General features: G+C 42.5%; 1 protein-coding gene across 2 annotated transcripts in view; it reads left to right on the forward strand.

The window, feature by feature from the left end:
- Positions 1–22,770, forward strand: part of LOC110962013 (mitogen-activated protein kinase kinase kinase 11) — a 65,335-nt gene extending 42,565 nt beyond the window's left edge. Inside the window, exons 6-10 of one of the 2 annotated variants that reach the window (XM_051943966.1) lie at positions 2,834–2,950; positions 8,412–8,583; positions 8,672–8,790; positions 8,966–9,574; positions 12,711–22,770. In XM_051943966.1, the coding sequence (XP_051799926.1) occupies positions 2,834–2,950; positions 8,412–8,583; positions 8,672–8,790; positions 8,966–9,574; positions 12,711–13,312 (1,619 nt within the window). In that variant the 3' untranslated portion in view covers positions 13,313–22,770. Of the gene's footprint in view, positions 1–2,833; positions 2,951–8,411; positions 8,584–8,671; positions 8,791–8,965; positions 9,596–12,710 lie in introns of both variants that reach the window. The other variant, XM_022209853.2, reaches the window with a different exon arrangement.
- Positions 22,771–25,313: the final 2,543 nt, after the last annotated feature.

A 25,313-nucleotide genomic window follows, 5' to 3' on the forward strand; every position in this document is an offset into this window, starting at 1 on the left:
TGTATTTTGGGCTGTGCAAGCATGCGTAAATGCGCTCTGTGTGTGTGTGTGTGTGTGTGTGTGTGTGTGTTGTGGTTAGGCCTTTCCCAGCAGCAGCAGGGCGGTGATGTGGTGGTGGTGGTGGGGGGTTGATGAGAGGGGAGAGTGAGCCAACCACGCCTCGACACTTCCTGTCCATGGATCCACTGCTGGCTGGCCTCTCTCACTTTCTTGCTCCCATTCTAAGCCTCTCTCTCTCTTTTTCTTTTTAAGCTTCCTCACCCATTTCCCCCTCCAGCTCCCTCGTCTGTGTTTTTATTCTCCTTCTAACCATATCTGCCCGAATCCCTTTCTTTTTTATCCTCCCTCCATCCGCCGATATTATTATCTTTTCCTTCATCCTCTCGCGCTTTGCTCCCAGGAGTATCTTATATATGGTGTTTTGTTGTCTAGAAGCAGATGAAACATGCTTAGATGTTCTTATTTAGGGTTTATTTGTCTCAGACACAAACGGCGTATGGAACAAAATGCAGTCTGGCACGCTTTGGAGAGCGCTGCTGCAATAATAACGCTAAAAAAAAAGCAAAAAGAGGCATAAAAGAAATGGAGTCTTGACTAGCAGAGGCTTTGCAGCTGCTTTGCAAATTCTGTTCTGTCCTGTATGTGTTGTGGCTAAATATACAGCCAGCAAAAGCACTGGTGTCACATTTTACACTGTAGACCTCTGTGCAATAGCACTTAAACGTGACATGATTCACCACTCAATAAGGGCATTACTTCTAAGTATTTCCTCCTATGTTTGCATCATGGCTTCACGTGAAAAAGAGGGATTGAAAAATCTGATTGCAAACATGATAAAGGATGCAAAAAGATCGATAAACAGCTATAACTCAGCGGAAACGCAACTGTAGCAGTAATCTAGAGGTGTCAATGATATGGAGATACACTATTAACCCTCGTGTCGTCCTGCAGGTCAAATGGACCCGTTTTAAAGTTTGAAAATGTGAAAAAAAAATAAAATAAAATTCACAGTGAAATTTCTGATGTCCACATTTTCAACATTTTTTGGGAAATTTTTCAAGATTTTTTGATGGAAAAAAATGTTAAAAAAAAAAATTTCTTCACAAAAAATCCACCACAATCCAGCGAGTTTTGCTGGATTGTGATGGATTTTTTAGTGAATGTTTTTAAAGAAAATATCAGAAGTTTTACTGATATATATGTCATCACTTCAGATATTTTTAGGATTTTTTTGGAACATTTTTACTAATTTTTTTGGAACATTTTTGCTATTTTTTGGAACATTTTTACTTTTTTTAAAAAAAAAATGTATAAAAATTTCTTGCCAAATTTGGAAACTTTTTTAAATCAAATTATTAAAATTTTCTCCCTGAAGGTTGTGCAAATTTCAGAAATGTGGGGATTTTTTTTTTTTTTGCTGAATTTTCGGATTTTCTTCAGACAAGGAAACAATATTTTTTGGTGCTCATGATTGAAGACAACAGGAGGGTTAAGGCCAACCTGTGGAATCTTAGTAATGAAAGCTGCAGTAATCAGGAGGTGTAGAACCAGTGATAATACCACCAATCGGAGCTACAGTGGCTGTCTTTCCAAAAGCAGCCTACTGCAGGCGCACTATTTGCATAGTCTAGCTTTGACAGGTTTAGACAAAGGTTATCATAGGAAATCAGAGCTTCTGTGACAGACCAAACAGTGTGAAGGACGGTGCATAATGAAAAGAAATCTTGTGCACAAAACCACCAGATTAAACTTAAACTAAAGAACAGATGATGGTCGATATAAATCCACCTGGCTGGCAGTGAATGCATAATCCTGACAGTGAAGCACGGAGGTTGGAATGCGATGATTTAATTCTGCAGAAGGGCAAAAGGTGTGTTTACAGATGGCGTCATGGATGCAGAGAGTAAAGTGAAAGTACACAATTGTGCCAATGTACAGCAGCTGAGGCCCGCTGGATTTATGAAGCGACTGAATCAAACTATTCCCCCAAATTACATTTTCAGTCTTATCTTTTGCTAGTGTTCCCTTGCTCGTCTTCTTTTGGCCTCGTCGAGGAACAATACATCGGTTAAACACCAAATTGAGTCAGTACCTTTGAAAGTGAGCAAGTAAAATTGAAGAACATAGTTTAGTAATTTGAACAGCAGCCATTAATTATAGGGAAGGAATAAAGTAAGCCAAAGGTGCAAATAAGAAATTAAGAAAAGAAAGAAGAAGGTGTTGGGTGAGTTTTGATTTGAGGTTTATAATTTAATGGCATAAATTTCTGTTTGAGGGAATCATTCATTAAAATATTTGGCTTCTGTTACCCACCGGCTGTGTACTCCAACATTAGCAGTGTGTGTATGTATCATTTTTGTTTCATCTTGGACTTCTTTTGCTCATTTTGTTGCTCGTTTTTTCTAGATTCGGGTCTTACACGGTTAATTTGCAGAAGCTGTTTCCCACTAAATTACTACCTCAGAGGAAGTGTTTTTCACAGTTGTCCCTCCTGAAACCTCCTGGGTTTCATCACTTTGTTCTGAGCAGCGACATGTTCAGATCAAGCAGTTCCTCACAAGGTAGAAGATAAACTCCCAAATCCAACATGGCTCAGAAATTAGCACCGGAAAGTTACACAACCTGCTCAGAGAAAAACAATCCTCGCTGGCATTTGTTCAGTGTGTTACGCTGAATTTCCACGACCACGGATCTCTTCACGGGCTATTTTTACGTAAATAAGGAAGCTTAGAAAAGTGTCGCAACCTTCAGAGCAGCTGAGAGCTCTTCAGTGTGTGAAACATCTCGTTGTAAACGCATGTGCTGTATGTGTGTGTGTGTTTGTTTGCTGCAGGGTTCATCCATAAGATCACGGTGCAGGCGTCCCCAGGCCTGGAGAAGAGGCGGAACTCTCCCGATCTGGGTTCGGGCTCCTCGCCTTCCTTCGGCCCACGTTTTCGTGCGATCCAACGTGAGTAGTCCTCCTCCCTCCTCCTGGCACATGCACAGGTGCAGCTCCAAGCGTGTGCGCGCGCTTCCCGAGACGTTTAGGGAACCAAAGAATGTAACGTTTCTGCCCGTCTTGCGTGCACACGCTGCCTTCTGTTGCAACATTACATCTCTCAGTTTCCAAAGTCTCTCCTTTCATGTGCTCTCAACCACCCACTCGTCTTTTTGTCTTCCCCTGTTTCCCTGTGGGCCCCCTCTCTCCCTCTCCCTCTATCTATCTCCCCCCTCCCTCCCTGCTCTCTCACACACCCTTTTCCCTTTTCAATAGTCTGTTCCAGTCCAAATATTATCTGACTTCCTCTCAGCACTTCTCGGCAGCTTTTTTTCCTTCTTCCTCCTCCTCCTCCCTGTAGCTCTGCAGTTACCTCCATCTTGCAGCGGGGGGAGCCATTCAGCTATGTTTTTAGCTGTTTTCTATGCATGCAGAGGCACCACTGTGGTTTACTGAATTAAAAATATGCAGAGGAGATTTCATTGCTCCAGGAAGAAGGGGGTTGAGGAAGGGGTTGCGGCGGCGGCGGTGATTTACAACGCTCCTCTGCTCATCGGGCTCTCGAACCTCGAGATCTTTCCCTTCGAGGAAAGTCGTAGCCAGCAGGTCACAGGGCATCTTAACAAGAAATCCCAAAAGGAAATTTGCGGTGCAGCAACAGGCAATGAAAGGCTTTTTACTCAACAGTTACCACTGGGGTTTGACATAAAAGCGCAAATTGCAGTGAAACATTTATCTGTGAAAGTGGTTTGTAAATCCAAAACATCTGCCTGCTTCATTTATTCATTAAACAGCAGCCTGGTTTTCTTTACTTCCTAATGACTCCCCTTAATGGCGGTCGCTAAGCCGTGAGCGTGCCTGTCATTAAAGTGTGTTTAGTGGATATTTATGCTTGCCCTCTCGGTAGCGAGCAGTGATTTATCGCCGGGGCCTCCCAAACTTATTTGTCTAGAGAACTGCCAAATTGATTTGCATTAGTCCACAGAGCTGGATTCCATTATGGCACATTCTGCTGAATTAGATGACAAGAAAATTAAACCGCCCCACATTTTCAGGGACTTTTCGAACTCTGGGATTGTAATAGTTAGCGTATTTAGCATCTCAGTAGGCTCGTCTGTGTCATATGGCTGATATTGTTTGCTTTATTGATTGAAATTGGTCCTTTTAATCTTTCGAATTCTGTTTTCTGATGCACAGAAATCTAAATATATATGCTTATAGGATGATCTCAGTGCTATCCCTTGTAGCTATAACAGCATACAGAGCTCTAGGAATGCTGGGTCGTCCCACCACTGTCGTCTAGATGCGCTTCCGGGACTTTTTGGATGGCTAGGTAAAGATAAACCGCATTGACTCTGGTGACTTTTACTCTTAGTTAAACCTTCTCAGTTTCTGGACACCTTTTTTCTCTGCAATATACATTCCTGCACCTCTATAGAAGCAGAACAACCATGAATAGACGTAGATAGAGTTAAAAAATGTCTAATATCGCTGTTGAAATACCGTAAATAATTAAACAGAAAAACTGAAGTTGAATTTTGACTTTGAATAAAACTGAATAAGCAACATTTTTGTAAGTGCAAACAGCTGTTACCTATAGTGGAAAAATGGTGGACATTTCACTATTTACGTTTATAATTTGCATCTGTCGTCGTCTCATCTGTGGTGGGGAAACAATGCCTGCAGTTCAAACAAAAGTTCCTGAATTTGAGTGTTGGTTACAGCTGATTGTTTACGTGTAGAATGAAGTGAAATAGTCTGATTTGATTTGACGGTCACCCATGATTAGTTCTGTCGGAAGGACAAAATAGGTGTCATTTTGGCAGATTTTAAAAATATAAATATGCTCTTCAGAGCAGACTACAAATGTTGGGGTTCAGAATGACTCAGTGATTGATACAAAATATGGTATGTAAATATAAGGAGTGGCTAATTGGTAACAGAGGGTAATACAACAAAGAACAAGAGGCGGTTCAATCAAGGGATCTGGCAAACAACAAAAGGTAAAGGGGGGGGGTCTGACAGACAGTAACACATAACAAAAGGATATAAGAATTGTGAGGTATCTGTAGGAAAAAGTGTGTTATTTTCTTCATCACCTACAGGAAATTGTTCTAGCTGTGGTCATTCTTTCCCAACGCTTCGACTGACGAGCAGATTTCCTCTTCTGCACACTCTGATTACTGCAAATTAGCAAATGTTTGCCTGTTAAACCTAGCTGATGAACACTGTAAACATCATTCCTGCTAGCCCTCAGCATGCTGCTGCTGTCAGTACAACCTCACGAAGCCGCTAAACACTGGGTCTTGACGTTTCTTGTATAGGAGTTTTGAAGAAAAAAGTGTCGTACAAGAAAAGAAGCAATTTCTCGATAGTGGGTGACAGGGGCAACAAGCAGACTTAACATTAATACACTGCAGCTGGTGAGCTGAGGAGCAAACTGTGAACAGAAATAAACTAGCAAGATGTAGTCCATGACGGCAATAAACTCCCTCTGAAAACTAATCTCTGGTCATCAGAATTACATATTTATGCATCTCACATGCATCAAATCACATGACCTACTCATTTTCAGTCTGTTTTGTGGGCCTTTTGTGCCTTTTTGTGGCCATTTTCAGCCTGTTTGTGGTCATTTTGTGCCTTTTTGTGGCCATTTTCAGCCTGTTTGTGGTCATTTTGTGTGTTTTTGTGGCCATTTTCAGTCTGTTTGTGGTCATTTTGTGTGTTTTTGTGGCCATTTTCAGTCTGTTTGTTGTCATTTTGTGTGTTTTTGTGGCCATTTTCAGCCTGTTTGTGGTCATTTTGTGTGTTTTTGTGGCCATTTTCAGTCTGTTTTTGGTCATTTTGTGTGTTTTTGTGGCAATTTTCAGCCTGTTTGTGGTCATTTTGTGTGTTTTTGTGGCCATTTTCAGTCTGTTTGTGGTCATTTTGGGTGTTTTTGTGGCCATTTTCAGTCTGTTTGTGGTCATTTTGTGTGTTTTTGTGGCCATTTTCAGTCTGTTTTTGGTCATTTTGTGTGTTTTTGTGGCAATTTTCAGCCTGTTTGTGGTCATTTTGTGTGTTTTTGTGGCCATTTTCAGTCTGTTTGTGGTCATTTTGGGTGTTTTTGTGGCCATTTTCAGTCTGTTTGTGGTCATTTTGTGTGTTTTTGTGGCCATTTTCAGCTTGTTTGTGGTCATTTTGGGTGTTTTTGTGGCCATTTTCAGCCTGTTTGTGGTCATTTTGGGTGATTTGTGGCCATTTTCAGTCTGTTTGTGGTCATTTTGTGTGTTTTTGTGGCCATTTTCAGTCTGTTTGTGGTCATTTTGTGTGTTTTTGTGGCCATTTTCAGTCTGTCTGTGGTCATTTTGTGTGTTTTTGTGGCCATTTTCAGTCTGTTTGTGGTCATTTTGTGTGTTTTTGTGGCCATTTTCAGTCTGTTTGTGGTCATTTTGGGTGTTTTTGTGGCCATTTTCAGTCTGTTTGTGGTCACTTTGGGTGTTTTTGTGACCATGTTGAGTCTGTTTGTGGTCACTTTGGGTGTTTTTGTGGCCATTTTCAGCCTGTTTGTGGTCATTTTGTGGTCATTTTCAGCTTGTTTGTGGTCATTTTGGGTGTTTTTGTGGCCATTTTCAGCCTGTTTGTGGTCATTTTGGGTGTTTTTGTGGCCATTTTCAGCCTGTTTGTGGTCATTTTGGGTGTTTTTGTGGCCATTTTCAGTCTGTTTGTGGTCATTTTGGGTGTTTTTGTGGCCATTTTCAGTCTGTTTGTGGTCATTTTAGGTGTTTTTGTGGCCATTTTCAGTCTGTTTGTGGTCATTTTGGGTGTTTTTGTGGCCATTTTCAGTCTGTCTGTGGTCATTTTGGGTGTTTTTGTGGCCATTTTCAGTCTGTTTGTGGTCATTTTGTGTGTTTTTGTGGCCATTTTCAGTCTGTTTGTGGTCATTTTGGGTGTTTTTGTGGTCATTTTGCAGTTTTTTGTAGTTCTTTTGTGTCTCTCTCGCCATTTTGTGTCTCTATATGGTAACTATCCATCTCATTGAGTCATTTTATGTTTTTCTGTAGTAATTTTGTGCATTTTAGTGGTAGTGTTATGTCTTTGTGTGTTTTTTTTTGTGTTGCCTCGTGCTCATTTTGTTTCTTTTTTGATAATTTTCAGACTGTTTTGTGGGCATTTAAGATCTTTTTGTGGTCATTTTGTGCATTTTTGTGGTCATTTTGCTTCCCTTTCTGGCTGTTTCCAGTCTGTCTATGATAAATTTAGGTGTTTTGCAGTCATTTTGCATTTTTTTGTCGTCACTTTGTGTGTCTCTCATCATTTTGATGTATGATAATTATCTGTCGTACCTAGTTATTTTGTGGTGTTCTGTAGTCATGTGTGTCAATTTTTGCTATTTTGTGCATGTTATGTCCGTTATGGTGTGATTGTTTTATGTGTCTTTGTGCTCATTTTGGGGTTTTTTGGTCATATTCTGACTGGTTTGTGGTCATTTTGCACCCCTTTATGGGCGTTTCACTCATGATGTGTCTTCTAGTTTATAAAAAACGCCGTATGGGCATGCTAAACAACTAGATTTTCACCAGAGAGGGTATTTAAGAGACATGAATAAAGATGTTTACAGAGGACAATGCTGGGAAAAGGGAAATTTCTTTGAAGCCACAGTCTGTTCTTGCTGAAATTGAAACGCTGACACCATCACCTGACTCCTGTGCTTGCTTTGAAAACATTGTGCTGGAAACTGACGGGAGGTAAAGTGCATCAGCCAAGCCTCTGTCACAGGAGAGGCCAAAGAAAATACGACAACATGTCCATCCTGAGAGCGTATTTACCGGTTCCCATTTCTGAAGCTGAAATGAAAAGGAAAGTGGGAATCCAATGAAAGGAAATGAAAACTCAAAACACCAAAGTTTTCCATTTCTCATCTTTCCCCTCGTCTATTTTTCTTTCACAGGCGTTTTGGTTGTTATGGTGAGAAGGCTTTTCTTTTAAGGGGTGTGATGGAGTCTGTATGTTGCAAGCTGTTCTGACAGGAAGCTGCATGCGACTGAATCTTTACACAATGTTCACACACTTAGCAGCACAAAGTGTTGCCAGAGCTTGGCAGGTGCAATCGCAACTTTTATTAGAACTTTTCGTTTCCCCTCATCTCCTCCCAGCTGACTCTGGCTCCTTCTTCTCACACTTTCTGCCCTGTGAACCAGTTGTCTGTTAAACGATGGTGTCGGCTGTAAACAGGTTTTGGAGTAAATTAGCACTTAAACTTTGCAGAGATGCAAGTAGAAGAAGCACATTGAAGTTTCATGAATTCTAGAGTCAGTCGAGGCCAGAGTTTTGGAGATGATTGCAGGAAAATACTCACTTCATGACAGCACAGCTAAGCAGTGAGAGCATATGGAACAGATCCAAGTTCGTGTTAATTTTACCCTGTCTTTGCTTTTTTCCCCCATTGCAGTCAGCCCCAGTGACAACAGCAGGACGTTTGGTCTGAGCCCTGTCTGGCCCCTGGAGGCCCCTTCTCTTAAACAAGCCAATGGAGACCTGAGGTTGAGCACCCACTGGAGGCCCCAGAGCCCAAAAAGTCCCAAAAGCCCCAAAGTCCTGCGCCTCAGTCCCCAGGAAAGCAGGTACAGCCGGATGTCACGCATGTAGACGTTTACAGTTACTCTGCTTAATCCAGCGCCGTGCTTTAATGAATATTCGTGTTGCTTTCAGTCTGTCGATGCGAGCCAAGCTCCTGGAGTCAGACAGTAATGAGAACGGAGAGTCCAAGGATGACTTTGAGGAGTACCGACCCTCCACGCCGACCCCTCCCTCTGGAGGGACTCAGAACGGTATCCGACGCCCTCCATCAACGGCCTAACCACACGTCTACCGCTATCCACCGTGATGATTCACATTGGCATGAGTGTGAATTATAAATAGATGCTAAATGAATAATAAATATGCTGAGTGTTCTTTTTCTGTCTCTTTCTCCTTCTGTCTTTATGAAACTTTCTCTCTCTGCAGGCTCCTCAGTGAAGGACAGCCTGCGGCTTCCTCTACCTCAGGGAGACTCGGGCAGCGAGGAAGGGGGTTCCTCCCCGGCTGGCTCCCCAAGGCCCGAGAGGGGTTCTCTCGGTGGGCTGATTAAGAGCACCCACCGGGCCCTGCTGGACGGCGGCTCCCTCCTGGCCTCCGTAGGACTAGGTCGCTGTCTGGATATTCCCCCAAGGGTGCCCCCTCGAACTAACCCCCCTTCTTTTGATGACCGTACCCACTCCGAACTTGAGATCTCCCTCCCTAAGCCCCTCATTTCAGACCCCCCAGTAGTGGATGATCTCATCACTTTCTCCACCTCTGAGCCTCTACCCAGACCACTGTTGGATTTAGCTCTGCAGTACCAAGAACTGAAGCCTTTGCCCCTGACGCCGCCTCCGCCAAACCCCCGCGAGAGGAGCGGGCATCGGACGCCGCAAACGCCACAAACGCCGCACAGTCCCCAGAGTCCCAGGAACCCTTTGCGGCACGACAGGCCCAACCTGGGCGAATGGACCCCCAGTTCTAATTCCACCAACGGGGAGCTGAGCAGTGAATCCTGGGAGCACAGAGCTGACAGGAGGAGGAGGTCCAGCCAAGGTCTGCACACTTCTCAGCTAGGTCAGTCCGAATCCATTTGCCACCTTTCAAGGACCAGTCTGTCCTACTAACTGGAGGTATAATGTTTGGAAAGCAAAACATCCCATCTAGTTTTTGCAGCTTTATTTGACAGTCAAAGTGAGAGGAAGACAGGAAAGTGGGGAAAAGTATGGGGAAAGGACTTGCAGCAAAGGGCAATGGGTGGGAATCGAACCCATGATCGCTGAAAGGGGACTGTAGCCCCAGTTTATAGGTCGCCTGCTCAATCTATTGAGCGCCCCAACATAATTTTGATTCATCTTGTCTTATCCTCCCACATAACAAAAGTACTATACAGAATCACTGAACCACTTACCTGATCTGGTCAATGATTTGGTTTTTAATCTAGCTGCATGATTCATCTGCATTCCCTTAGGATCACTGAGCGTGTTCCAGGAGCCCCGACGCTGAAATGTGGATCCAGCTTTTACCTTGAATAATGCACCTCCTCAGCATGACAATGTTCCCTCACAGTTCTTGCGGAATTATTATTGTGCCTTTTATAGCGAGATCTTTCCGGCACAAGGGAGGCTTCAGTGCAGCTCGAGCTTTTTCATTTACATCAAAGCTTTCCTTCCTCTTATTTGCATATCTCAGGTAACAGCTGGCCCTCCATACTTCACTGCTAATATTTGCTAAGCAAAGGTAGCATCCAATCTTCTGTTGTTTTCTTCTCTTTTCAACACGGACTGTTCTTTTATTGCAAAAGTTAAAGATGAATGCAAAACATGGGGCGACACAGCTGAGGTCACTCAGACAGACAGTGGACTCAAAATTGACGATAATCTATTTTGGATTTCGCTGCTGCTGCTGCTGTGGTGTCTTTCTGGCAACTTATTCAGATAGTTTGCCTGGAGCTTAGCGTGCATACGCAGGCATGCTAAGTGTAGGTGCCATTCATAAGGACAAATACGTGACTGTAAAAAAAAAAAAAAGAAAGAGAGATAACATTCAGGACTGATTAGCATTCTGCTCTACCTCCAAATTATGACGTGTGGCATGTTTTTGTGTCTTAATTCCTGCGTCATGCTAGCAGACATGATCTGCATATCAGCAGCAAATTCATTTACAGTATACTCATGTGTTTTTTCTCCAAAGACTGATATGCATTTCTTGGAAGCACTGGCACAGTTTAGCACCATAATGACGGAGGCGTGAGCATTGGTTGTTTTAAGAGCGAGTGGGCTTTAGGAGGGCTTTAAGAGTGCCCTCTGGTAACATTTCACACTCTATATCTGGTCCGATTGACTCACAAAGCCTTGGATTCTCCACAGAGAGGTTCTTACAGCTCTGCCCCCAGGTACCGAGCAGACATGCCTCGCCTGTTCCGCTGAGTAGCAACCGTAATCTCACGAACCGCATGCGCTCATTACATCAGAAACACAGAAGCAAAAGCTGCACATAATTAAACAGCGAGTGTTTCAGCTAAACATCTTATTATGTTTATTGACTGTAATGACTCAGGCTCAGATGCATAGACAGACTGCCACGAGGTTGCTGGCGGTGAATGTGTGCTTGAAAGAGAGAGGGAGATGAATTCAGAGGATTCCTTCGCTGGTGTTTCTTTGTGCTCTCATGTGACTCCTGATTGCTCTTTTCTTGTCGGCTGAAAAGCTTAGCAGCCTTGGAGAGTTTCTGTTGATGTAAATAATGCCATTTGGCAGACGCGTCACATACGGAAGTGGCAAATGTTCATTCAGGCTGATTTATTCTGAGTTTAATGTTCTTGTCAGTGCTAATTTACACTTTCTGTTTGCTACTGTTGCAGCTCTGTCAACTTGTTTCACAGCGCTATGTTGCACTTAATTTAGACTAATTGCGTCTGCTTTCTGCGCGGGTAATTGTTTCATTTCTTTATGCAACAATAATGTACCGCTTTCATATTTCTGTTTGGATCAGTTTCATCAAACAGGTTTATGTGTTTTGTGGATTATTAAGAATTCCGGTTGGATAGGAGTGCGCTAACAGTGCAGCAGGGCAGTGCTACAGCAGCCATTTGCAGATTAAAAATTAAACCCTCTTCAGGCAAGAAAGATGATGAAGATGTTTAATATGTTGAGTACTCAGCCTTTCTCTCATATTGTGTAGAAACTCTTTGATTTTACAGATGAAGCCTCAGCTGTGATCTTTGGCTCTGGAGCAGCTTTGGAAAGTCCGAGGCTTCAGATACTTGACAGAAAATACTCCTAACTAGGGACTAAAAGTCAGAATATCCTGTCCTCTTCTGCTCTGTTTTTTTTTTCTTTTTAGTTAAAGATTTATTTTGGGAGATGTGAGCTTTTATTCAGTAGAACAGTGGAGCAAAGATGAGGTAGAGAGAGCAGGCAGACATGCAGCAAATGCTTCTGCTGGCTGGGAATCAAGCTGGGGATCTGCTGCCCATATGGTATCCATCCTAACCATCAACTTTATGTAAAGATGGACGAACCCCCAAAGTGGGTTTCTTGAGTTTTGAAGATCAGTTTAGCGGCAGTTTTGCGTAGGCAGTAGGAGCATGTTTGGAAGTACTGTGCAGGTGCAGAATATGTAGACATGTGTCTACGGAACGGAGAGCCCTGAGTTAACTAAAAAGTTGCATAATATCAAAAACGATGCGTCCATTGTGTCTGCTATTGCCTGTGTGCAAAAGTGTATCAAGGTTTAACTCCAAGTTTATACGAAAATGAGTAAGTGAAGCTGAGGCAGCCCATGCAAAAGTCTGTTCCATACGCTAAAAAAATGGCAATGCGCTTAATTAATTGTAACTTTTAACCTTTGTGCAACTTAAACAGGTGAGTTATATGAATATTCACTCCTATGAAGTTGTGGAGAACAAAAGTATTTTTTGTACAGGGCTGTAAGCATGTTTATTCCTGTTTAAAGTTGGGCATTTTAACATTGTGGTCCATGGAAATGGACTTGTTTTGGAGTCAGCCTCAAGTGGACAGTTGAGGAATGACAGATTTTGGTACTTCCATGTTGGCTGCTTGGTTCTAACTACTACTTCTTTGCTTTGGACACTCCTCTTTCTCTTTGAAGTTCCTCAGCCCTACAGAAGTATAAGAGTAAATTGCTCTAGTACCCCTTTAATGTGATTTTCTTCCTCTTTTTTTTCCAGTTTTGGACTTGCCTTTGTGCCAAGACATGCAGGACTCTGACGACAAGCCATCAGCGCCCTATTCTCTCCACCCCAATCCTGCCCTTTTGAGCCCCAAAACCCGCCGCCTGGAGGTCAGTGTCATTCCTCGGCCTCGCCCATCCCCTATCCGACCCCGCATCGACCCCTGGAGCTTCATCTCGGCTGGCGGCGGAAACTCAGGTGGCGGCCGCAGCCCAAACCGCTCGGACAGCAACCTTTTGTGCTATCAGCCGTCGCCTACCAACCCGTTTACCAACTGTGACCCTTTCCCCTCCCCGGACTGTGACCCGTTCGCCCTCAAGGCCGACCCCTCGAGCAGCTCGGACGCCGCCTCCCCTTTTGACCCTTTCTCGGCTCCCTTTCCCACCTCTCGCTCCGCCCCGTGCTCCACCAACGGCTCGCCCACGCTGCCCTCGTTCCGCATCGCGCCCATCAACCCGGCCGACTCGCCTCTCATTGACCTCGGCTGGGCGGCCTGCAGCAAGCCCCTGGACGGCACCAAAGAGAAAGCTCACCCCCGGAGGATACTGGGGCTCAAACCCTTCAAGTCCCCGACGCAACTCAGAGACGACAGGTTTTAAACCCAGCCTTGCCTGTGCCACGTTTCATTAATGGATGCTAAGAACTGCGATTTTTTTTTTTTAAATCACAGGAACACAGTCCAGGACCTTTTTCCCACTACAATGTCCAACGTCGTAACACGGATTTGGAACGCACACTCGCCAATCAACCCGCTGAGGGAGGTTTATCGCAGGCATCGCAGGTCTTGTGTTTACATCAGCCTGCTGCTTTGGAAACCAGAAAGCCAGTGAAAGGAGGTACATTGAGTCGTGGGATAGCCGCCTGTGAACCAATAGCGGGTGCCCATTTCGTTCTTTCCCTCTATCTCTGCTTCTTGATCCCTTTGAAGGAGCAGAGCACAGATCACTAGTCCCATCTTCAGATTCTATCAGACTGCTCGTATCACCCGCTTTCATCTCCCCCTCCCTACCTTTGAAGCATTGTGACAATGCAGAGGTGGATAAGGCGACTTGCACAGCTTCATCTGCCTCTACCTCTCTACAGACTGAAAGCATTCAGGACAATGGAAAATTGGAGTGCCTTATTTCGTGAAGTGTTTTTAATATATATCTTTTCAAGGTTCCTTCAATGGTTAATCTGGTGCGTAGGGAAGATGCTATGAATTTGGCTTAAATTTGCAAATCAGCTTAGCGTTGCGGTGTGAGAAGATGTCGTCTGTGTGTGTGCGTGTGCATGTATGTCTAGACTCATTGTTCAAGGAAAGCTTACTGTGTTTTTGTTTTTTTTTTCTTTCTTTTTGAAACTGCGTCTGCCTGTTGCATTGTGGGAGAAAAAGCACTCAGAGTGGATATTCTAGGCCGCTGGTGAAATCCAGGACAAAACCGTGACCCAGGCATTCCACTTGGAAGCAGATAACATTCCAGTCACATTCCCCGGGAAATGCCAGGGATTGGACAGATTCATTCGGCTGGCAGGCGACACAGCACAGGAAACAAGACGGGGGAGCCCTCTGCATTCCCTTCATATGCCAAAGAATGCCACTGCGACAGTGTAAGGGCTGGGACAAAAGGGTGTTTGCAAATAAGTTGTTTTTACCTCCATCCAGTGCCAGACCAGTGTGGTTGAGGGGGGTTTGCACACACAGGACAGCACAGAGACAGTTGAGACAATCACAGATGGTATTTAAACAGAACTCCTCTGTTATCAACTGCTTAAATACTATCCATACTGTCTTATCACCACCTGCATGTTGCTGTCGGAAGGTTCAGCCGAGTACTTGGGTATGGAAGCTTCAGTGAGAATCCGTTTGTCTTTCAAAGTAATCACACAGTTTCGGTTTACATTTCTTTCCCCGACAGAACAAACGCACCACTCTCCAGGCTTTTCATTAGTCCCATCTTCCCTGCTGTATCTCCCGAACCAAATTTACTTTCCAAATAAATAGAATCCAGAAAGAAGCCCCTCTGACACCTGGCGACGACGACATTTTGAGCTTGGAGACGGGTTAGTTTAACATTGTAGAAATCAGGGGCAAATGGTGAGTCCAGCTTTTCAAAGGACAAACAATCCACAAACCGTCATCTCTGAAGGTCGCTCATTAACGCGTCACATTTGTTGTTTATTTGCGGTAATTTCTGGTCAGTCATGGTCGTCACTATGAGGTTGCCAGGCAACTAGATGAGGCTCGGAAGCTGCTGCTCCCCCCACCATAAACAACAACTCAATGCTTTAGTGCAGATTAAACTAACGAGACATGATGCGCTAATTAATAAGCTTTAGAGGCGCTCGGGGGTTCATCTGGAAGAAGTGGTATTGATCTTCTCATCTAACTCATAAGATAATAGCAAATTCTCGGCTCTGGATATTGGGGTCCAATTAATGACGAATATCCGAATATTCGAGCACGGGAATCCAAGTATTCGGATCTCAAAATTAATATTCCGACAACACCATAATGACTGAATATTCAGGTCCACTCCAAGATAATATGCCTACTTCCTAAATTGTCCCAACTATTTCTTCAAGGTTATGGCATTTGATGTGCAAGACGAGACCAGCAGTAGCTCCCTTCGTCTTGCTTAAAAGATCATGCAGGTTCCTGTGGGAAGTACAACCGACCAGAATGCAGAGCAGCAATCAAGATCATTCTACGTGCTAAATATAACATGTCCAGGCACATTCTCAGGGTTTTATTTTTCTGAAATCGTCTTGGGAAATGCACAGCGTGAGGCAGGTGGAGGTGCAGCAGTGAATAACTCCTAAGTAGTATCAAAGGGTGTTTTTTTTTTCTTTCCCCAAAACCATCTGATCCGGTCTATTAACATAACAAGTGTAGGTCAAGCATGCAAGCAGCTGAAAGAGACCCACTGACTCACGGCACAAAACTCGTCCCGCCAACCTCGGCTTCTCTGAAACGCCATGACGTACAAATACCGATCGGCTTCATCGTTGACACGGTGTCATCGGAAGACAATGCCGGCTTTGTTCTGCCGAGGAGTGAAAGCCTCGTCTCCGAAGGGGGAAAGCTTTGTGATGAGCCTAATAATCCTACTGACGAACAGAGGAAGCTGATAGTGATAATTAGCCTCTTGATAAGAGCAGGGAGCATTAACAAAGCGTTCAGATATTTGGTTAATTAATTTGCCCCCGATGTTACAAAAAATACCCCGCATACTCCGGGCAAGGTATTGAGTCGCCTCCTGCTCCAGCTTACATCTAGATTTAAGCCGTGGCCTTTTTCGTGTTTCAAAGAGCCGTCTGTCCTCGCCTCTTTTCCTCTCCGTTGCCACTGGCTACGGCTGCTGACTGGACTTCTTTTTCATCTTCATTGTCAAGGCTCACCTTTTTCTGCCTTCTCGCCCCTCAGGTGATGTGGGGAGATAGTTTTCTTTCATTCGTTTTCTTCTTACTTCCCTCCCTGCTTCGCTGCGAAGTTTTCTCGAGGGCAGTTGTGTCCTGACGCTGCACAGCGTTCGGGTCGGGTTTTATACGAGGGGGCAAAGGAAATGGCATTTGTTCTAGGACAGAGTACATTTACAGAGGAGTGCTCATTTTTATTGAGGCAATTTTGTTGGAAATTGGAACAGGAGTTTTAATGTGTGCAGCGGTAACAAAGAGACAGAGCTCGGAGATTCTCATTCGAATTTTTCCTCAAATGAGCTAGTTTGTCTACATCTGAAGGCGAAAGTTTATAGCCGTTCTGCAGGGCTCGACTTCAGGGAGGGGAGAAAAGCTTGTCGTCAATTCATATAAACGGGTATCGCACACTGTGACTCTTCTAGAAAGCATTTACCTAGTATTGCAGTTTGAAAACTGATAGAAGTGGTTGTGTCAAGAAGGAGAAAAGGGAGCTTGAGAGAGTTCAAACACTGCCTACTGTCACACCTCCGCACACCTGGCAATTGCTGAGGGAAGTAGGAGTGAATGTCAAATTGTCTGCTTTAAAAAGGTACCAAAATTGTCGTATAAACCCCTTTTGGATTTGTAGAAAAAAGTGGGATCTAAATTTGTGAGAAACATTTCGTCTGAAGCCTTTAAACTTGAGGGTCTGCTTGATTTTTATCGATGCTCACGGATAGAAAAGCAGCAGCTATTTATGTCAGGGGTGTCAAACTAATTTTAGTTCAGGGGCCACATTTGGTCCAATTTGATCTCAAGTGGGCCGGACCAGTACAATCACAGCATAACAACCTATAAATAATGACAATTCCACATTTTTCCTTTGTTTTAGTGCACAAAGGTGCATTTAATGAACTCTCTTTTTACAAAACATTGTGAAGAACCTCAAATTTTTGAAGAGAAGTAAGTTCAATTTCAACAATATTATGCCTTAGTTTGTCATTTACACATCAAAACTTCCAGATCACAGAGTGTCTACAAAGGAACACAACATTTAGTCTCAGGTTTCTGGAGCTGAACAATATAGTGTTTAACTTTATGATCAAAAAAGACAAAAAAACCCAGCAGAAACAAGACAAAATATTACAAAAATGAGACAAAATGACAAAAACAAGATGCCAAATGACAAAAATGAGAAACAAAATGGGACAAATAACACGAAACTAAACAACAAAAGAAACAAAAAATTTGACAAATAGTTAAAAAGTGACCAAAAAAGGGACAAACGACACAGGCATGACAAAAAAAGACACAGAATGACAAAAACAAGATGAAAAAATTACACAAACAAAAGCGAGAAACGACACAACAAAAAAATTGACGAGCAACACGGGCGAGACAAAAAAAACCCACAAAATGATACACAAAACAATGAATAAAGCAAAACACAAAATGACAAACAATGGTCAAAAGCAAGACACAAGTGACATAAATGAGACAAAAAATCCCCCAAAAAAAGGAAACGCGACAAAACAATGAATGAAGCAAAACACAAAATGACAAAAATAGGACAAACAACACAAGCGAGACAAAAAGGAAACACAAAATGACGACGACATGAGAGAAACCCCAAAAGTCAACCAAAAAAGACAAACAACAAGACAAAATATGACTAAAATGAGACAAAATTACAAAAGAACAATGAACAATCTAGTATTTATCAAAACAACTTTTAAATTGTCAGATTTACAATTTGCAGTTAGTATCTTCTGCGTATCTTTTACCTTTTGAAAAGTCGTGGACCCTCTGGCTGGCTGCTTGTGGCTCGTGGGCCGCATGTTTGACACCCCTGGTCTATGCGGTTAGCCTGTACCTGGATATCTGACCAATGAGGGGAAGAAAGAGTCTATCCAATGCTCTGAACAAACGGGTAGAACATGTAGGCCACCACTCTGAATCTGACAGGATCATCTGTCGTGGATGATCCTGAATTTTGCTCGTCTAAAGCTTGATGCTGACCTCTGGTCCGACTCACCTGCCATTACCTGGACACGAGCACGATGGATCTAAGAGGTTTAATATAGAACTTGTCTCTCTCGGCAGCCTTCCCCACCTTCCTCCCCTCTCTTATCCCCGCCACCGACATTTTACAGACATGACAAGTGATGAGTTATTGCCTCGTCTCTTCGTGTCAACACACAAAGCCACGAGAGCTATCTTCTGATAGTCGTTACGCTTGGGTAGCTGTTATTGTCAACACGGCTCTGTGAGCAAAAAAGAAAAAGACACATGAAGGAAATTGAGATGATTGAAACGTCTGGCAGATTATTTCTGTCACAGATTCTCTCTGTGTGTCAAGCATCCACTCCAACCTGCCACTCATGTCTTGTCTGTGCGTTCGCTCGGTGCTCTTTAATTTTCCCTCAGACCTGATGCCGAAAAGCACATTTTGTAATTGACTACCTAAAATCACTGTGTTTTTCACAAGTAATTACATTATTACCTGTAGTCAGAGTGGGATTGCTTGCCCCCTCTGGTTATAACTTCTGGAAGTAGCTCATTTGAGGTGCTGAGAAACCTCAATCCTATAAAAAGACCCAAGAAAATAGGTCAGAATACTTTAAGTACCTGCTTGCATAAACAAAACACCCCAGCCTCATCTATTAAAGTGTAATCTGAATCTGACAATTTGCCAGCTGAGGGAATAAACACATTTTTAGGAAGCACTTTGTGGACCAGGATGTCCAGTTCTTGGGTTTGCCTGTCAGATTTAGGAACCATAGCTGCCGTTCGTCAGCCGGAGCTGGCAGCCGGCACCCCAATAAGAAAATCCCGATGAGTTGATCGTGACGTCCTGCTCTTCCAGGCGTCGCCCCGTCCGTCACCGCAAATCACCGAGAACAAACTGACAAGACGAGTGGAACCGAATCCTCTAAAGGCGGGACTGATATCTGGCCACCGGTGACAGGGAACAGACGTGATTTCATGATCCTAATTCAAAGCTCAAGCTCACACCGTTGCCCCCTAATCAGTAGATAGCAAACGGTCAACACACTACATGGATGAATTCTAATCAGACTGCACAATGGAGAAATGCAAGGCCTTGACCCTCATCATGCCAAGAGGCTATTTGTTAGTGGTGGTTGTGTTTTAGAGTACCAGAGGGGGGAAATCAGAGCTATTACACAGAATAATAAAATAAAAGAACATGTCGCAAGCTAGTTATTAGCTTTGCGAAGGAGCAAAAGTGGAAAGTAAAGCTTAATGCAGCCATCCATTGGGGTTTAATTTGGCTTTGTAAACAGCAGAGACGTGAACTCGCATACTCACTATCTGATCTACCTTCATTAGGTCAGTGATTCAGCTGTAGTAGTAAACATGTAAACACTAATACCGTTAGCTTTAAAAAACAGTGGTGCCAGTGGATATATAATCCTGTCAAAGATAGTACAATTACCCCCTGTGTTCCTTTTAGTTTCATGGGGTTTGTGCTTTGTCGCCTTTGTTTACAATGTAGTCTTTCAAAAGTATATGTTTTTGATAGTTTATAAAAAGAAATACTGCATTTGCGGAGAGATGATACAATTTTGAATGCTTGATTTTGTCACCTGGCTACCTAGCGGAAGCTAACATTTGACATAAAACCTAATCGGCCAGATTTCCATTTCCGTTATTTTCAAAATACGTCATGCTTCCTTACTTTTACATGTTGCCAGTTTGACTTCTGTTCCATCCTGTAGTTTCTGACATCGTGCACATAGTTCAGTGTGATTTGGTTCTTTTCTTTTTATAAATGTGTCAAAAGTGACTGACGCAGGGGAAAAGATGTAAATCGAGGTGCAGTGTGTGACTGTGACAACATGGTGGCAAGTGTTGCTGGCGAAAGGCTGAATCTTATTACTGCACAGCCTTATGGGTAAACTGAGCTCTGGAATAGAAACATGTGAACCCCGGTTACTGGGGAGGAAAAGAATCACATTTAATAGTCTACATGCCCATATTACCCAAAGTAGCAGAGCGCAGTGTGCACGTAAACATCCCCGTTTTTAGTGTTTGACTCTGAGGAAGTCAGCAAGTCAAGTCAGAAGTTGACTATTTCTTAAATTCCAGTTAGAGCATGTTTGTCTCCCTCATGGGCGCAGAGAAAATTGGAGAATGATTCAATAAGGCTGGATGGGAAAAAAAAAAACACCCTCTGGCTGAACATGTGTTGTATTTACTTTTATTGATGAAATTTTCTCTTGGCAGGTCAGTGAAGAGTGAATTCTGAAACGACAGAATAGATGGCCTGGCATTTCAGTGGCTTTCACCTAAATCACCTTTGCTGCCTCTGCTTGCTTGTGTTCAATTAAGTGGATGTTACAAATACGCCTGGTTTTCAGCCTCGTTTCGGTTGTCTTATAGCCGGCTGTCAGCGCCGCAGACGCATTATTGCTCGTCCTGGCTCGCATTAAACCGAAACACCTGCCCAGGCCTTTGTTTGGCCTTAATAGGCCGAGACCAAATGATCAAATATGACCTTTCGTCAGGCGTACAGCAACTGCACATCCCAATAGGAATGTGGACAAAAGCCATGTCTGCGAGAGCTGCCACCAGGTGTGTAAGCGCTCTCTGAAACTGTGAATATTATTCCTAATTCTTTTCAGTCTGTGCATCCAAGGTCACCATCTGCTGTCTGTTTTTTTCCAGCAGCAGCAGCAAAAACTGAATCAATAGGAGCTATGAAAGAAAGACCAATTCGCTTCCCAGACTACAGCGATGGCTCTTGCTGAAAGCTGGCACTCTGTTTAGAAAATAAACATGGATTTTATCTATGAGGTTATTAAGTCCAATGCCCACATTCTCATCCCTTCCCTCTGCTCGACAACATAAAACAGCCCCATGCTTGTGATTATTGTTCTGTCCGGCTATTGACACTCAATTACCTTGTGATCTTCCTCAAATAGAAACCATTCAGTCTGTAAAATTCTGTTTCTGGAGTGCCGATTGAGTGCGCTGCAAAGCAATTGGTTGACTAAGCAGGCCTTGTGTGTCAAATATAGAAAGCACAAAATGATTTATTGTCGTCTGCTCAGCAGTGTTTGCTTATAGAAGGAATAGTTGGTATTTTTTGGCATTTTTGTTAACCCTCCTGTTGTCTTTATTTATGGGCACCAAAAAATATTGTTTCCTTGTCTGAAAAAAATCTGGAAATTCAGCAAAAATAATTCCCCATGTTTCTGAAAATTTGCAAAACCTTCAGGGAGACACTTCCAATAATTCATTAAAAGTTTAAAAAAAAACTAAATTTGGCAAGAAAATTCTTGTAAATATTTTCAAGAAATTAGTAAAAATCTTCCAAAAAAAAAATCCTAAAAATATCTAAAGTGATTACATATATATCAGTAAAACTTCTGATATTTTCTTTAAGAGCATTCACCAAAAAAATCAACCAAAATCCAGTGAAATTGGCGGGAAGGATAAAGGCGCCACCGCTCTGTTTAGCGCTGCCAACAGTATTTCTGTGCAAATCAATGCAAACAAATTTAATGATCGGCTAAGTGACTAAACGTCTGACATTTCACCTGATTAACGTCTTCAGAGGCGCAGCTATAATTCCGGGTAAAGTGTTCGCCTGAGGCTTTTGGGTATTTAACAGCAGGAGGTCTCTTTCAGGTGCTCATGGTTGGGCTTAAATAACTGAACTCTAAATGATCCACGCAGGCAGTTTGAAATGGTTTTGGATGGTACAAATCCCCATGACTCACTGGTCGAATCTCTTCAACTCGCAGCATCACAGTACTGTAAAAGGCTTTTCCTTCTGACAGCTTCCCACCAGCCTGCTAAGAACATTCACAGCATTTCTATACAGGGGGGGGGAGTGGATATTTATAAATGGCCATCTTTTTACACACTGGATTATTTCTCTTTCAAGATGGCCATGGACGCAGTCTACATTAGGATGATTTCATATGAACAAAACCTTTTCTTTAGGTTTTCACTGGAGTTTTTTAAGATGCATGTATGGGTGCTTCACATGAGGCAGATTAACTTTACATTCCAGTTCTTCCAATCTGACCAAATCTGATTTGTCTGCGCTCCCCAGTGTTTGTGTAGCAGAAACTCGGTTCTTTGTGTACATTGCAGCAAAAACCCAAACCTAAATTGCAGCCTGACGTCCCCTCGAGGCACCCATACTGAATTTTTATGTGCATAAAACTGCTAAGATGGAGAAAAGGCGTTTGTAGCTACCTTAAAGTAGCACACACTTGACCTTCTCCCCGTCTTTGTATCTATTTGCTTTTATTGTAATTGTTCCAGATTAATTTCTATGTCTATTTTGTCTTTTATTACAACCTCGGCGATGTGATAACACAACTGTTGCATTGCCCTGGCAGCCATTTTTACATCTCTCTCAGATCTGCCTCTGCTCATGCGAGTTGGAGTTTTTTTGTTTTTGTTTTTGCAAGTCGTCGGGCTTTGAAAATTCGTTTTTTGTTGCATTTTTGTGAAATCTCGCACTGGGCTGGGCCTAATCAACTGTTTTTATTGTGCGTCAAGAGGATTATTTCTGTATACAGTATGTGAAAAATGTTTTTATTTCTCTTGACTATTATAATGGGTTTTAACCTGTGGAAAAAAAACAAAGGAAAAAAAAGCTCAAAAAGAGATAAGACCAAATAAAATGTAACACTCCTGACTTGTTTGTGACCTCATTGGTGTCAAAGGTGGAGAATGTGATGCAAGAATGAAGAAAGTTTCGTGATTGTTGTTGAATCAACCGTAAAAATAGTGTGAAACTGTTGACTTTCTACCAATGGATTGATTGTACTGGTGTCATTATACTTGGGCAGTAACAGTTACCTCTATAACATAATAATCATTTCCTTTGAGAAAAGAAAAGTCTAGATCAGTGTTAAGAAAGCAGCCTTACCAGCTTTGAGTACACGATCCAACTACAAGGTCTTCTTAGCAGAGATTATAGCCGTAGATGTAGTTTGGCCTTGAAAGACACATTACACAGATCCATTATATAGCAGGCTTTCTTTTGCGAACAACGCAGAATGGGGAAAAAACATAGAATGTGTGTGATAACCTCACAATGCAAGCAGGCTGTACGGTGTACCATTGTGGATATTTTATGGTTAAATTACTCATAGTCATTGACTTAGTAGCACAAAGCATAGATATATATTAAATACCTGGTGGTCCATGTTGTACACTGATTATCTGTTTTCAGATATGGCGGTCAAATGTAGTTAGTAGCAGTATAATGTGAGTCCAGAGGCAGCAGATAAGCAGTGAGATACAACAAAAAGTCTACCTACTTGAAGTTCTTCTGTGGTGAAATTGTGCTACAAAATGGAAGTAATTCAACCATCTATGTTTGAACCAGAAAGTGAGTCTGCTGAAGAGTAATGATCCAAAGAGTCAAAAACTACAGTTCCTCCAATGGCCACTTGAGGCTGGTTTCAAAAGTGAGCAGATCTCCATAGACCCCCATGTTAAAATGTCCACTTTTAAGGTAGAAAAAAACATATTTACAGCTTAGTTCGAAACACGGTTTTCATCTCTATAGCTAATTTCCCCAGAGAAAGGGTTACAGACCAAAAAAATGTAAAGAATAAAAACACGAGTGATCAGTGGTGAGTTATTACATCACAAGCTCATGTTAACAGATGGTGGACTGTATGTCTTCCTGTAATTAAGAGAGGTGTTTTTTTTTGTGATTTCTCCGCAGTGTTATGTTGAGAGACACCCTTTTCTTGCTGTTAACTATTGGTGTTAAATTATTATTATGCATTCTTCTGGAGACATGAGACTAAACTGTAGTCCATCCAATACCCAACAGTAGGTTGTGAAGGATGGAAAAGCATGATTTTTTGTTGTGACAGGTGATTCCATCAGAGAAAATCAGGAGTTCTTGGAGTCATTGGAAACTCAACATGCCATACTAAGTTATCCGGTTTAATGCTGTCCATGGGCTTGGATATGAGTAAATGAATCTCACTCTAGGGTTAACGAGAATGACAAAAGAACAATGCGTAATCTAGTATTTTACTTTAGGATCAAAACAACCTGTCAAGGTCTGGAAATTATTTTTACAAGTTGCAGTTAATGTCTTCTCTGCAATTTTTACACGTTTAAGTCATCCCACGGGCCGGATTGGACCCTCTACTGGGCTGGTTTTGGCCCGGGGGCCACATGTTTGGCACCCCTGCTCTGCATGAACCTTAATGGCAATCCATCAGGTGGATGTCAGGCTATTATTTTTGATACTGAAGAGGTGGACCAATCTGCTGAATATGTCGAGACACTGTCCACAAAACTGTCCATTCTGGCTTTCCATTGTCACTCCTGAAGGGCGAATCGGGCCATTTTCCTCCAGCTGACAGCTGTTTTCAAAATTAAATGTAAAAAGATTTCAATTCTGCCACAGAGGCGGAAAGAAATATTCTGTTATTACCATATTACAACATCTTTTCACATCGTTCACGGTCCATAAAATGGAATGAAGACTAGCATGCCTCAGTGGAAATAATGGCTCTGCGTGTATATGTGTCTCATCTATTTCTGTAACTGAGGGTAAAGCTGGTGTGTCAGTGGTGAGACTGTGTTTTACAGCTACATGACAGGTGATGACAGGGTGAGGACAGCGCCGGTTTGTGTGCGTATTTTCCTAAACAACATGAATTTTTGAACCGCTCATGCACTTTTTCTCGGCGCGTCACTGCCTTGTCAGACCAGATGATCTGCCTCCTGCAGAATGTGACATGCAATCTGGAGACAAGATGAAATGCAGTGCAGTAGAATAGATAGCGAGGGCTCCTCTGGTGTTCGTGGCCGCAAAATATAGACCTCCATTTGGATCAGTATATAATTGAGGGACTTTTGAAGTCCGTGGGATGTATCTTGCATACATTTTTATTAAAAGTAAAAAAAACTAATGATTTTTTTTATGTTCATTATGATCATGTCCTCAAAAATGTTATCATTATTTAGAATGGAAAAATCACTTATTAGTAAAGAAATGACTGGATATCACTAAAATGTCAACAAAATAACTGTCCAAATTTAATAACAACCACATTGTAATTAGCTAAACAATAACAAAAAGAGCTTATTCAGAAATTGTTCTGCCACTTTGTGTCGTGTTTTTGTCATTTTGTGTTTCATTTTTGCCATTTTGTGTTTCATTTTAATCGTTTCATTTTTCGGTTTTGTCATTTTGTATATCAATTT

This window comes from Acanthochromis polyacanthus, chromosome 23, assembly GCF_021347895.1.
Source record: "Acanthochromis polyacanthus isolate Apoly-LR-REF ecotype Palm Island chromosome 23, KAUST_Apoly_ChrSc, whole genome shotgun sequence".
Taxonomy (NCBI): domain Eukaryota; kingdom Metazoa; phylum Chordata; class Actinopteri; family Pomacentridae; genus Acanthochromis; species Acanthochromis polyacanthus.